This window comes from Mya arenaria, chromosome 8 (assembly GCF_026914265.1).
Source record: "Mya arenaria isolate MELC-2E11 chromosome 8, ASM2691426v1".
NCBI lineage: Eukaryota > Metazoa > Mollusca > Bivalvia > Myida > Myidae > Mya > Mya arenaria.
Window position 1 is genome coordinate 15,160,512 of NC_069129.1, and position 12,530 is coordinate 15,173,041.

Below are 12,530 nucleotides of genomic sequence, written 5' to 3' on the forward strand. Positions count from 1 at the left end.
AAAAATATAAACTACAAAAATCTTAAATTAATGTTGGAATTAAAACCTCAAGGTCAAAACATATCCCTTCCCCCTAATTTCCTCGTTTTATCATCCCAAGTGATGTGCATGTGTAATAACTATATACATGTGTACTTTCAGTGACCTTGCCTAGGAGGTAACCGTCTGCGATAATTATTATACTCCACAGTAATCACACTGACCTTGTACATGTCTATTTTCACTGACTTGGCACAGGAGGTTACACCTAGTTTTTTGTAATTATTATCCCTAGTGAATATATTCACCGTTCACATGTGTGACGTCACTGACTCAGTCCAGGAATGACTCCCAGCATTTAATATTATAATATCTAGTGATCGCACTGACCGTGTACATGTGTGACGTCACTGACTCAGTCTAGGAATGACTCCCAGCATTTAGTATTATAATCTCAAGTGATCGCACTGACCGTGTACATGTGTGACGTCACTGACTCAGTCCAGGAATGACTCCCAGCATTTAGTATTATAATATCTAGTGATCGCACTGACCGTGTACATGTGTGACGTCACTGACTCAGTCCAGGAATGACTCCCAACATTTAGTATTATAATCTCAAGCGATGGCACTGACCGTGTACATGTGTGACATCACTGACTCAGCCCTGGAATGACTCCCAACATTTAGTATTATAATCTCAAGTGATGGCACTGACCGTGTACATGTGTGACATCACTGTCCCAGTCCAGGAATGACTCCCAGCATTTAGTATTATAATATCTAGTGATGGCACTGACCGTGTACATGTGTGACGTCACTGTCTTATCCCAGGAATGACTCCCACCTATTTAGTATTATAATATCTAGTGATGGCACTGACCGTGTACATGTGTGACGTCACTGACTCAGTCCAGGAATTGCTCCCAACATGTAGTATTATAATCTCAAGTGATGGCACTAACCGTGTACACGTGTGACGTCACTGACTCAGTCCAGGAATGACTCCCAACATTTAGTATTATAATCTCAAGTGATGGCACTGACCGTGTACATGTGTGACGTCACTGACTCAGTCCAGGAATGACTCCCAGCATTTAGTATTATAATATCTAGTGATCGCACTGACCGTGTACATGTGTGGCGTCACTGACTCAGTCTAGGAATGACTCCCAGCATTTAGTATTATAATCTCAAGTGATCGCACTGACCGTGTACATGTGTGACATCACTGACTCAGTCTAGGAATGACTCCCAGCATTTAGTATTATAATATCTAGTGATGGCACTGACCGTGTACATGTGTGACGTCACTGACTCAGTCCAGGAATGACTCCCAGCATTTAGTATTATAATCTCAAGTGATCGCACTGACCGTGTACACGTGTGACGTCACTGACTCAGTCTAGGAATGACTCCCAGCATTTAGTATTATAATCTCAAGTGATCGCACTAACCGTGTACACGTGTGACGTCACTGACTCCGTCCAGGAATGACTCCCAGCATTTAGTTTTATAATATCTAGTGATGGCACTGACCGTGTACATGTGTGACGCCACTTACTCAGCCCAGGAATGACTCCCAGCATTTAGTATTATAATATCTAGTGATGGCACTGACCGTGTACATGTGTGACGTCACTGACTCAGTCCAGGAATGACTCCCAGCATTTAGTATTATAATCTCAAGTGATCGCACTGACCGTGTACATGTGTGACGTCACTGACTCAGTCCAGGAATTGCTCCCAACATTTAGTATTATAATCTCAAGTGATGGCACTGACCGTGTACACTTGTGACGTCACTGACTTAGCCCAGGAATGACTCCCAACATTTAATATTATAATCTTAAGTGATGGCACTGACCGTGTACACGTGTGACGTCACTTACTCAGTCCAGGAATGACTCCCAACATTTAGTATTATAATATCAAGTGATGGCACTGACCGTGTACACGTGTGACGTCACTCCCTCAGTCCAGGATTTGCTCCCAACATTAGTATTATAATCTCAAGTGATGGCACTGACCGTGTACATGTGTGACATCACTGACTCAGCCCTGGAATGACTCCCAGCATTTAGTATTATAATCTCAAGTGATCGCACTGACCGTGTACACGTGTGACGTCACTGACTCAGTCCAGGAATGACTCCCAACATTTAGTATTATAATCTCAAGTGATGGCACTGACCGTGTACACGTGTGACGTCACTTACTCAGTCCAGGAATGACTCCCAACATTTAGTATTATAATATCAAGTGATGGCACTGACCGTGTACATGTGTGACGTTACTGACTCAGTCCAGGAATGACTCCCAGCATTTAGTATTATAATATCTAGTGATGGCACTGACCGTGTACATGTGTGACGTCACTGACTTAGCCAAGGAATGACTCCCAGCATTTAGTATTATAATATCTAGTGATGGCACTGACCGTGTACATGTGTGACGTCACTGACTTAGCCAAGGAATGACTCCCAGCATTTAGTATTATATTATCTAGTGATCGCACTGACCGTGTACACGTGTGACGTCACTGACTCAGTCCAGGAATGACTCCCAACGTTTAGTATTATAATCTCAAGCGATGGCACTGACCGTGTACATGTGTGACGTCACTTACTCAGTCCAGGAATGACTCCCAGCATTTAGTATTATAATCTCAAGTGATCGCACTGACCGTGTACATGTGTGACGTCACTGACTTAGCCAAGGAATGACTCCCAGCATTTAGTATTATAATATCTAGTGATGGCACTGACCGTGTACATGTGTGACGTCACTGACTTAGCCAAGGAATGACTCCCAGCATTTAGTATTATATTATCTAGTGATCGCACTGACCGTGTACACGTGTGACGTCACTGACTCAGTCCAGGAATGACTCCCAACATTTAGTATTATAACCCCAAGTTATCGCACTGACCGTGTACTTTTGTGACTTTACTTACTTAGCCAACGAATGACTTAAAACATTTTGTTTTATAACACCCTATGATCGCGTTGACCTTGACACGAGTGAGTGATCCTCAGTGATAGCACTGATACAGGTGAAATTTCATATGATAATCCTAACATTTTGAATTCAGAAAAGAGTGCGGGGGAAAATTGTACACACATTTTGAAGAGTGTCACTTGTGTTATATCAAATTTAAATGCAGTATGGGGATGGGGGGTGGGGGGGGGGGGGGTTGCAATATTTGTTTTCAAAATATGCATTTTTGCACACTTTTGGTATTGTAATTTTTATTTGGAATTATAAGATTTTTTCGATTAAAAAAAAAGATTGAGTTTTAATATCCGGTGCCAGTGGGAGTTTTCATTCTATCCGCTTTGTCGAACAATCTGGGGTGGTGTTAAGTCAGTATCATGGTCAAACATCATTAACTTCATTTCATTTGATTGGTCTGTTATCAATACCATCTAATCCGATTGGCTACATCGTTCTTAGATCCAGTTAAGACACTATTGAATACCAGCCCTGGTTCCAAAGTTAATCACTTGTTCGCATTGTCTTTTTTATGCTTTGATTATTACAAAGAATAAAGACACGAGTATTTAGAGGATATAATAATAATTCACAAAATTCTATTTTTCTCCTACACACACACCATTTCATTAAAACAAAGTAAACTCATTTGTTTTTCAAATCTTGCGTGGATGTATAGTTAAATTTTAGTTGTAAATGTTAAAATAATTATTTAATGATCTAATATTTCGTACAAAGTCTTTACTTTACTGTTGATAACGTCTCCGCCGACAAAAATTGGCAAATATAAATATAACTTTCAAATACGTTTCACAATAAATCGGCTGTGAATTTACCCCAGGCAAAAGACTTAATACATTCGAATTATGCAGACGTATGGAAGAGAGAAATCGAGCACGTCCCTAAACTTCGATTAAATAGACTCTTCAAAACTTCATTTAAATTAGAGGATTACATAAGCCTTAGCCTGAAAAAGAACGAAAGATCATTACTATGTCAGTTTAGAACTGGAATTTTGCCATTGAGAGTGGAAACTGGACGTTTTATTGGTGAACCAATGGATCTTAGAATATGCAGGTTATGCCAGCTAAATCATATATTGAGGACGAGAAACACCTTCTTTTTGAATGCAATCGTTACAGTGATCCACGTCTGTTACACCTGAACGAAATCATTTCTCGTCTATTAGTCGACCATGATATAGACAGTAAATTATCCATTCTAATGTCCTCATACCCTAGGAAACTGTCCAAATATATGGTAAATTCCTACCTAAAAAGACGAACTATTATGTACGCTTAATGCGATATTTGATCACTTTCTATCGCTCTTGGAACTTACATTGTATCGATAATATCAATTTTCTTATGATACTCAGATAATGTTAAAAACCTTATGTTACTTATATTACACTTTAGATATGGTGACCTATAAACCCAACGGGTCGGGTGCAAATGTTTGTATATATGTTATTACTACTCTGTTTGAATTGCACATGCCACAATAATTGACAATTTACTTACTTATAAAAATGTAAATCACAATATTTTTTAAACCTTTACCTAGCAACTTTATACCGGAATTCTCTTTCATTTGTATTTCTTCTGCCGAATTCAGGAAACACATAGATGCCAAGACACAGCTCTGTCAAAGAAACGAAGAATATCGTGTGTTTTACTTTACTTGTATAATATAAGAAGTCGAACAGTGAAGGTAATATAAACACTACATTTAAATTGAAACGTCACATCGAGAGAAATTCAAATACCACAAAATGCAAGACAATTCATCAGCAGCATTTTAATTTTAATTTATTTATTTAATTTTGTTTAAATCGTTTCATCATTTTTATGGGGTTTTTATGACTTTTATGATGCAAATATTTTATGAAAAGTCACTATGGAATATTCAATTACTAGTTTTTATCATGTAAGCTATTTTATGAAAAGTCACTATGGAGTATTAAATTTCTAGTTTTTATTATGTAAGCTATTTTATGAAAAGTCACTATGGAATATTCAATTACTAGTTTTTGTTATGTAAGCTATTTTATGAAAAGTCACTATGAAATATTCAATTACTAGTTTTTGTTATGTAAGCTATTTTATGAAAAGTCACTATGGAGTATTAAATTTCTAGTTTTTATTATGTAAGCTATTTTATGAAAAGTCACTATGGAATATTCAATTACTAGTTTTTGTTATGTAAGCTATTTTATGAAAAGTCACTATGGAGTATTAAATTTCTAGTTTTTATTATGTATGCTATTATGTAAAGTCACTATGGAATATTCAATTGCAAGTTTTTACAATGTAAGCTATTTTATGAAAAGTCACTATGGAATATTCAATTGCAAGTTTTTACAATGTAAACTGTTTTATGAAAAGTCATTATGGAATATTCAATTGCAAGTTTTTACAGTGTAAACTATTGGCGCATGTTCCGTATTTTCTGAATCTCTGGAATTGAATTGAATTGTTTATAAACACCTACAGTTGAACAACATCACAGCAGATTCGGGTTTCAAGTAATTGAAATAAGTTGCTAAACAGTCCATGTGGCAGTTTCACTCAGAGTTTTTGAAAGCATGCCTTTGTATATATATATCATATTCAAATAAGTATTTTTTACCGTCACCGACTTATACTGGCGCTTATGGTTCAGTCTAAGAAAATTGAATATTTCATACTTAGTATTCCAAAATCTCTTCATTGACAAGTATTTTGGCAATAAATATATTGCAATGTGCATTTCTAAACTTCATATATTTTCATTATACACATTAAAGATTTTACAACGATTCGCCTTATTTTATATCAATCTATGTTTAAAATTCAGCAGATTCAACTTTTTGCGGATTTCATTAACTTTGTGTTTATTAAGGAAGACTTCTTATAATGAACCTCCCCATCTACCCCCCCCCCCAAAAAAAAAATAAATAAAAAATAAATAAATAAATAATTAAATAAATAAAATAAAAATAAATAAGAATAAAATAAAATAAAATAAAATAAAATAAAATAAAATAAATAATAATAATAATAATAATAATAATAATAATAATAATAAAATAAAGTGAAACTGTATGAACAGACACTAATCTGGTTTTCAGAAATACAGACAATTTATTTAAAAACACAATTTGCTTGGAAAGTCGAAGTCTCGGTCTAATTCAAGATGTTTTGCCGTTGTAGCACATTCGTGCCCTGTTTTGTGTTGCTATGTCAACATTTGGAAAATAGAAAAAAATATGATTAGGACAAACAAAAGTTCTTCGTTTCCACTAAAATATCCAAAAGAAATAGAGTAGGCATTTTGTTCTAATACATATATATATATATATATATATTTCTTTTTGAGAACCTGCATTCTGAACCAAACCGATTCAAATCAGGGTATGCCACTATTGTAGAAAGTTATAAACATAAAATGGTCAAATTTTAACATGATCACTCAAAAAAATGCATATGTTTTAGAAAAAAATAAGGAAAACAGTCAACACTCTGGCAACATAAAGTGTTGGGCGGGAGGAAAATATCAGATCGGTCGGGTAAGCGGAAACAAACAATTTTTTTTAGCCTTACATTGTGCAGAATCAGTTAATAAGCTATAATTATTTAATTGAAATAATATTTTAATCATATTATGATTTATATCGAAGCAAGGTATCAAACGAAACTTATTCAAACCTTGTTTGCGAATAGATTGATATTATTTCATAAATATATGATTAATTTTAGTACATAATAAATCATATTCTAACTTAATACATTCTCTAAATTAATGTATTTAACATCAAATTTTATTGTAGATTTCAATGTCAATAGAGGCGGGCATCCGATCAAATCTTAGCAATATTATAAAGTATGCTTTAAGATTTCATATTTAAGCTTTACATGTTTTTTTTTTCGGTTTTAATCTCAATATACAAGAATTAATATATCACACAGTTTGGACTCAATGGCGCCATCTATCCAGTTCGTAAAGTACGACCGCTTTTCGAATTCAAATTTCTGAGAAGATTTAATATGTATTTCGACACTATGTATTCAAGTTCAAGTTTAAGTAACAATAATAAGCGTGAATTTGCAGGTAAAACATCTGCATTAAAATATCAACCGAATCTCTTTCAAAAAAGCTACTAATTTATTTTAAATTAAACTAAACGTTATTATTTTTTTCCTTTTTTCGCACAAAGTAACTTATAGTCAGCCGTTTTCCATTCTTCATTTGTTGTTAATTTGATCCGTTTGTAAACGATTCCTGCATTACTTGCAGGACTTTGCATAAGTTTTCAATAAAGTTTTTAAAGTTTAAAAATAAAAAATGAAATTCTTGATCATGCGATATTTGTCATCGTAATTTCCGTGAATATACGGCCCATATTTGTTTTAAAAACGTGAAGAATAAAATAATAGTAGAGAAAGTCAAAGTCGGATTACTAACAAAATTTATTTAGCAACACTCAAACACAAGTGATGAAAATATGAATCAAATAACAGCATAAAATATGTTCACTTAAAATATAAATATAACAATTCAAGAACACTTATATTAATGTCTCTTGGCGGATGTCAAATGCTTATTATTATTTTTTTGGCAGTGACAGCGTCATATTAAATGTCCTCTAACTAGCTTTTCAATTAAAGAAGTCATAAAAAGAGTTAAACGTAACGAAAAACAGATACTGTTTAGAAACACACAATTATTTGTGAACATGTATCAGTTATAATAATAGCAAGGACGATACACACTCTTAGACAAGAACTACGAATTTTACTGGATTCGAGGTGTGGAGTGCAGAGGCGCGGTTTGCACGTGCAAAGCGCGTGGCGAATCCAGACTGTCGCTTGGCGACAAGCTGCTTCTTCTTCCGGGAAATCCTCCAACGAGCTGCCGTGATCCCTGCTGAAACAGGAGGTCGTGCATGGCCGCCGCCGATGAGGCGGCCGCGGGGAATCCGGAAGCCCACATCTGAGGGGCGAGGCTGTAAGGCGAGGGAATGTTGGCGTACATCTGCTGTAATCCCATGCCATAGAGACCGCTGGCCAGCGACAATTGAAGAGTGCTCATGTTTCCGCCCTTCAGGTCTATAATTTTTGGAGGCGGGCTCGGAATTTTGTCATATATATCGGTTTTCTGTCTTTTGGCTGGGCGCTCGATCCCATTTTCTGCAGAATTTTCTGTGGTTTTGAAATTAAATTCATTTGCTGAATTTTCTTTGCAATCGTTTCTGTCAACACCCATAATACTGTCAATAGTGAAAAGTTTTCGTTTAATTCCGCCGAAATGACTCCGCACAGGAAGATCAGGCCCAACGGCTTGTTTTCCATCGTCTATCGCCCTATCACAGTCATATCTATTTTTAAAACATAATGCAACATCAGTTGAATCCCTCGAATGTTCGTCCTCCGATGCGCTGCTTCCACCAACAGCTATTCCACTATCATTCACAGAAGACACTGCGGACACGTCCTTCTTCCTTGAGTCTTTTTCATCTTCATCTCCTGAAGTTACATTCAGTTCATCAAGGGAATCAACGTCCGATCCATCATCACCAACAGTTTCATATTTTCCGTCATTAATGTCATTTCCTTGAGCATCCTTCATTGGAATTTTAACCCTCCTTTTGCGTCTGCGGTAGTTACCCTTTTCAAACATCTCCTCGCAGTTGGTGTCCAGCGTCCAGTAGTTCCCTTTTCCTGGTTTCCCCTTTTCCCTCGAAACTTTCACAAAACAGTCATTCAAACTGAGGTTGTGCCGGATACTGTTCTGCCAGCCTTGTTTGTTATCGTGGTAATACGGGAAACGCTCCATGATAAACTGGTAAATGCCGTTCAAAGTGATCTTCCGGTCAGGTGCGCTCTTGATGGCCATGGCGATGAGTGCGATATAGCTGTACGGCGGCTTCTGTGGCTGCTCCCGGCGTTGCAACTCCTCCATCATCCGCATTGCGTAAGCGCGGTTGATGTCCATTGAATGGTAGAATACTCCCGGAAACGCATAAGGATTTCCGGGCACCCCAGCACCCAGGGATCCGTAGCCGCCATGGAAGGCGGTAGCCGCATTGGGCGCGCAAAACGGCGAAAACCCAGGATGTGGCACCAACTCTCCTTGAAGCGGAGGTGAAGACATTTCGATGCTATTTTGAGCACTGAATATCTTAGTCCTGTTTTGCAAACTATTGAAGTAACCGCTTATTATATTCTCTTATAAGTCAGCCACAAAACATTTATTTTTTGACGTGTGATGATTTTTTAGTTACAAAGTCACAATGTTTTGAACTATTCCGAGTGCAATTCAAATCTGAGAATAAATTGCAAGGTAAGCCATGTAGTATTTATATTTAACCCAATCAAATTGCAAGTAGTTGTTTAATTTAAGTTTAGCTCGATGATAGCAAAATAAAGGAACATTAATTTAAACAACACTCGAAATTGATAGCACCTCGCTCTGTAATTACCGCCCATTACCTGACCAGAAGGCGTGACACTAAAAACACTAGCCAATCAGCGGCGATTATCGAGTATTCTTACGCAGAGCAGTCAATACTTTCACACGCCCACAATAGCACGAGGTAGAAAATGTGTTTATTTTGAAAATATTTCCTGCAAAAATTTGACCACCCAAATTATAAACATTATTTTGACATAAGTTCTATCGATAAAAGCCAGATAATGTTATTTTAGAGATTCGTTTAGATGAGATAAGCGACCCAGGGAAGCAAGAAGAGGCTTATTTACCGCCGCATTTCAACAGATCATGTTTTTCAAGGAATGTTTGTTAAGCAATGGAACACACACACAAACAATTTTATTTGATTGAAAACATACGGGTTTCCACAATTGTATTTGAGATAGGACACACGATTGAATCTGAAGGAAATATAATTTCAAGAAACAGCATCAAACTTGTTTTAACTGCAGTATCCATTCATTGATAATTAATTGTAAACTTGTGGTGGTGATATTAAAATTACACATAATTATTATTTCAATCATCATTTTCGGCATGGGTGTTTCCACAGTTGTATTAAAGATTAAAGAAATTTTAAAATTGTTTTGTTAATAATAAAACTATACTTATTATTTCATCCATCATCATCATCATCATCATCATCATCATCATCATCATCATCATCATCGTTTTATTTGATATGTTTTTGAATTTTGGTGTATTCAAAATGGGGAAACTAAAGGGTATTAAACCATGAATTTCTTCGCCCTAGCCCCCGGGATCTTTCAACAGCAGGCACAAGTCTCCGGGAGCAGCCAGGAAGAGATTCTTAAACAAGCATCCGTCTTGTTTATGTAATAAGATTATAAAAATAATTTGTCTCCACTTATCTTTTTCAACACGTCAAGAAATTAGAAAGGCATTTGTATATTTTAACTTGATTGAATTGCCTCCTAGGAAAAACAAGACAGGAGCTCTATCGCTGTTGGCATTTCTGATCAGAAAATACCGCGGGTCTTGCATCACGCTGGAACCAGTTTCCAAGAATTGGTTCCCTGCAAGTTCGAAATATAATTTTTGCCTTCTTCCTGCCGGTATCAGACTGCAATTTTACACATTACACCTAAGATGGGAAACGTCCTTTTCCGCCGCTTGAATGCCTTTAAAAGGGGGGTGGGGAGCTGGAGTGTGATGGGGGTAGGTGGGGGGGGGGGGGGGGTACGTGAATAAAGGGATAGTATATTGACCTTTCAAAGTTGAATAGTTTGTCGGAAAACACGCCACTGTACATCAGTCCTCGTGGATTCCCGCCACCTTCAAACAAACATGCTTAGAGATGGGGTTTCATAGAAAGCGGTACAATTACATGTACCTTGATTACTACTGATGTATGGTCGGGCCTTCAGTCAAAGCGACTTTTTGCCCAATTTTGGGGGGTGGGGGGGGATGGTGTGTGTGGGGGGGGGGGGGAGGTTGACGAGCTTTCTAGGTTAATGTTGATTTCCCAAATTTTGGTATTTCTTTTCACCAGTTTGGTTAAGAATGCACTATGTTTACTGTTTTAAAACATACCATCGCTCACATATTTCACTAATATCTCATGTTTCGATGTTTTCACAAATATTTAGACATCGTCCTGATATCGCTTTCATTGGCATATACACACGGGGACGATACTGGGATGTGATAGATCGGTATGAAAGCAGAAACTATCTTTTTATTGGATTATTGCAATAAATATTCCCTTTCACTTAGATATAAATACTGATAAGGAGTCGATATACAATCTAATCGATGTTCGATTAATGTTGACTATTATCAATTTATCCAACATTAATCTATCATCAATGTAAGTGTGTACGCGGTGAAGATACACTTTTCCCGAATTGAATAACCCGTTTGCCTAGCTGTTATAAAATATATAAAAACGTATTTGCAAAAAGGAATAGAAAATCGTGATGAATACCCCCAGATGACGCCTTTACACAGGAACGGTAAAATGTCGAGATGTGTAATAACTAGTTTAATGTGAAATATTTGGCAGGTTCACAATAGCTCATGCTGACCAAGAAACCTAGTATGAAGTATCATGTGTGTATGTGCAATACTTATGAGGGTACATACGAAACAAGATATTTCAGGGGCGCGACGGCACGGACCCAAATCCTAAATGGCCTCCTGAGTATAAGAAGTGAAATATTAATTTAAACTTAATGGAAACGATGCGCAGAAACTCATAAAATAATTACTGATGAAATATATACATGTATCATCAGCTCTTCAATTATCCTATTGTATTATAGCATTGTGTTATTACCATATACCTCAATGTGGTCATGCTGTACATGCATTTTTATGATTTTAAAAACTAGAAATAACCTGTTGTATAGATGACTTGTTTCCTTGCTTTAGACATTAAATAATGTGTATAAAATATTTTAATAACTTAAGCATCTCTTAAGTCACTGTAAATTCAATTTATATAGACGCTTACTAGGCTTCTTATAACTCTTTAGTCTTTTTCTATTTTATCAAATACATATGTGCAATACTGTGTGTTCAACATATATCGATTTATATATATACATATATACATTGCATTTGTATGTTTAGTGCTATAGTCTCCTATAACTCATGTTATGAGTGGCAATACTTCTCTTTATAAAAAGCTATATCTATAATATTGTTGTAAGGTGTCTTGATGAGACTCAAATAAACTATTGAAACTTTTGCACTTGAGATAATAAAAGTATTGTCTTGACTTGACTCGCGTCTTGCAGGGTAATTAACTATTTATATCCATCAATAATTTAACCCTCACACCTTCTGACAAACTCGTTAAGTATTAGTTCCATTAACTGTGGATTTGGATTGTTTGCATGAACAGCAGAGTAGGAATATTATTTGAAGCATTCAACACATTGTATTGAAACCAATTATTTTAAGCATTAATTTTAATCAATTAATTAATTATTAGTGGCTATCATTTTAATCTCATTGCAGTTCCTAATGTGTAGTAGAAATAAGAAAACTGTTTACATCATTGCGAGATTTGTGTACCATGCTATGAAACTTAGAGAAGATAAATTAAAAACTTTAG

The 12,530-nt window shown here is 36.1% G+C and overlaps 1 protein-coding gene across 1 annotated transcript; it reads right to left on the reverse strand.

Moving 5' to 3' along the window:
- Positions 1 to 7,555: 7,555 nt before the first annotated feature.
- LOC128243995 (uncharacterized) lies at positions 7,556 to 9,109 on the reverse strand. The gene has a single exon (XM_052962011.1). The coding sequence runs from the start codon at positions 9,107 to 9,109 to the stop codon at positions 7,751 to 7,753; it is 1,359 nt and encodes a 452-aa protein (XP_052817971.1). The 3' UTR covers positions 7,556 to 7,750.
- Between the last annotated feature and the right edge of the window lie 3,421 nt (positions 9,110 to 12,530).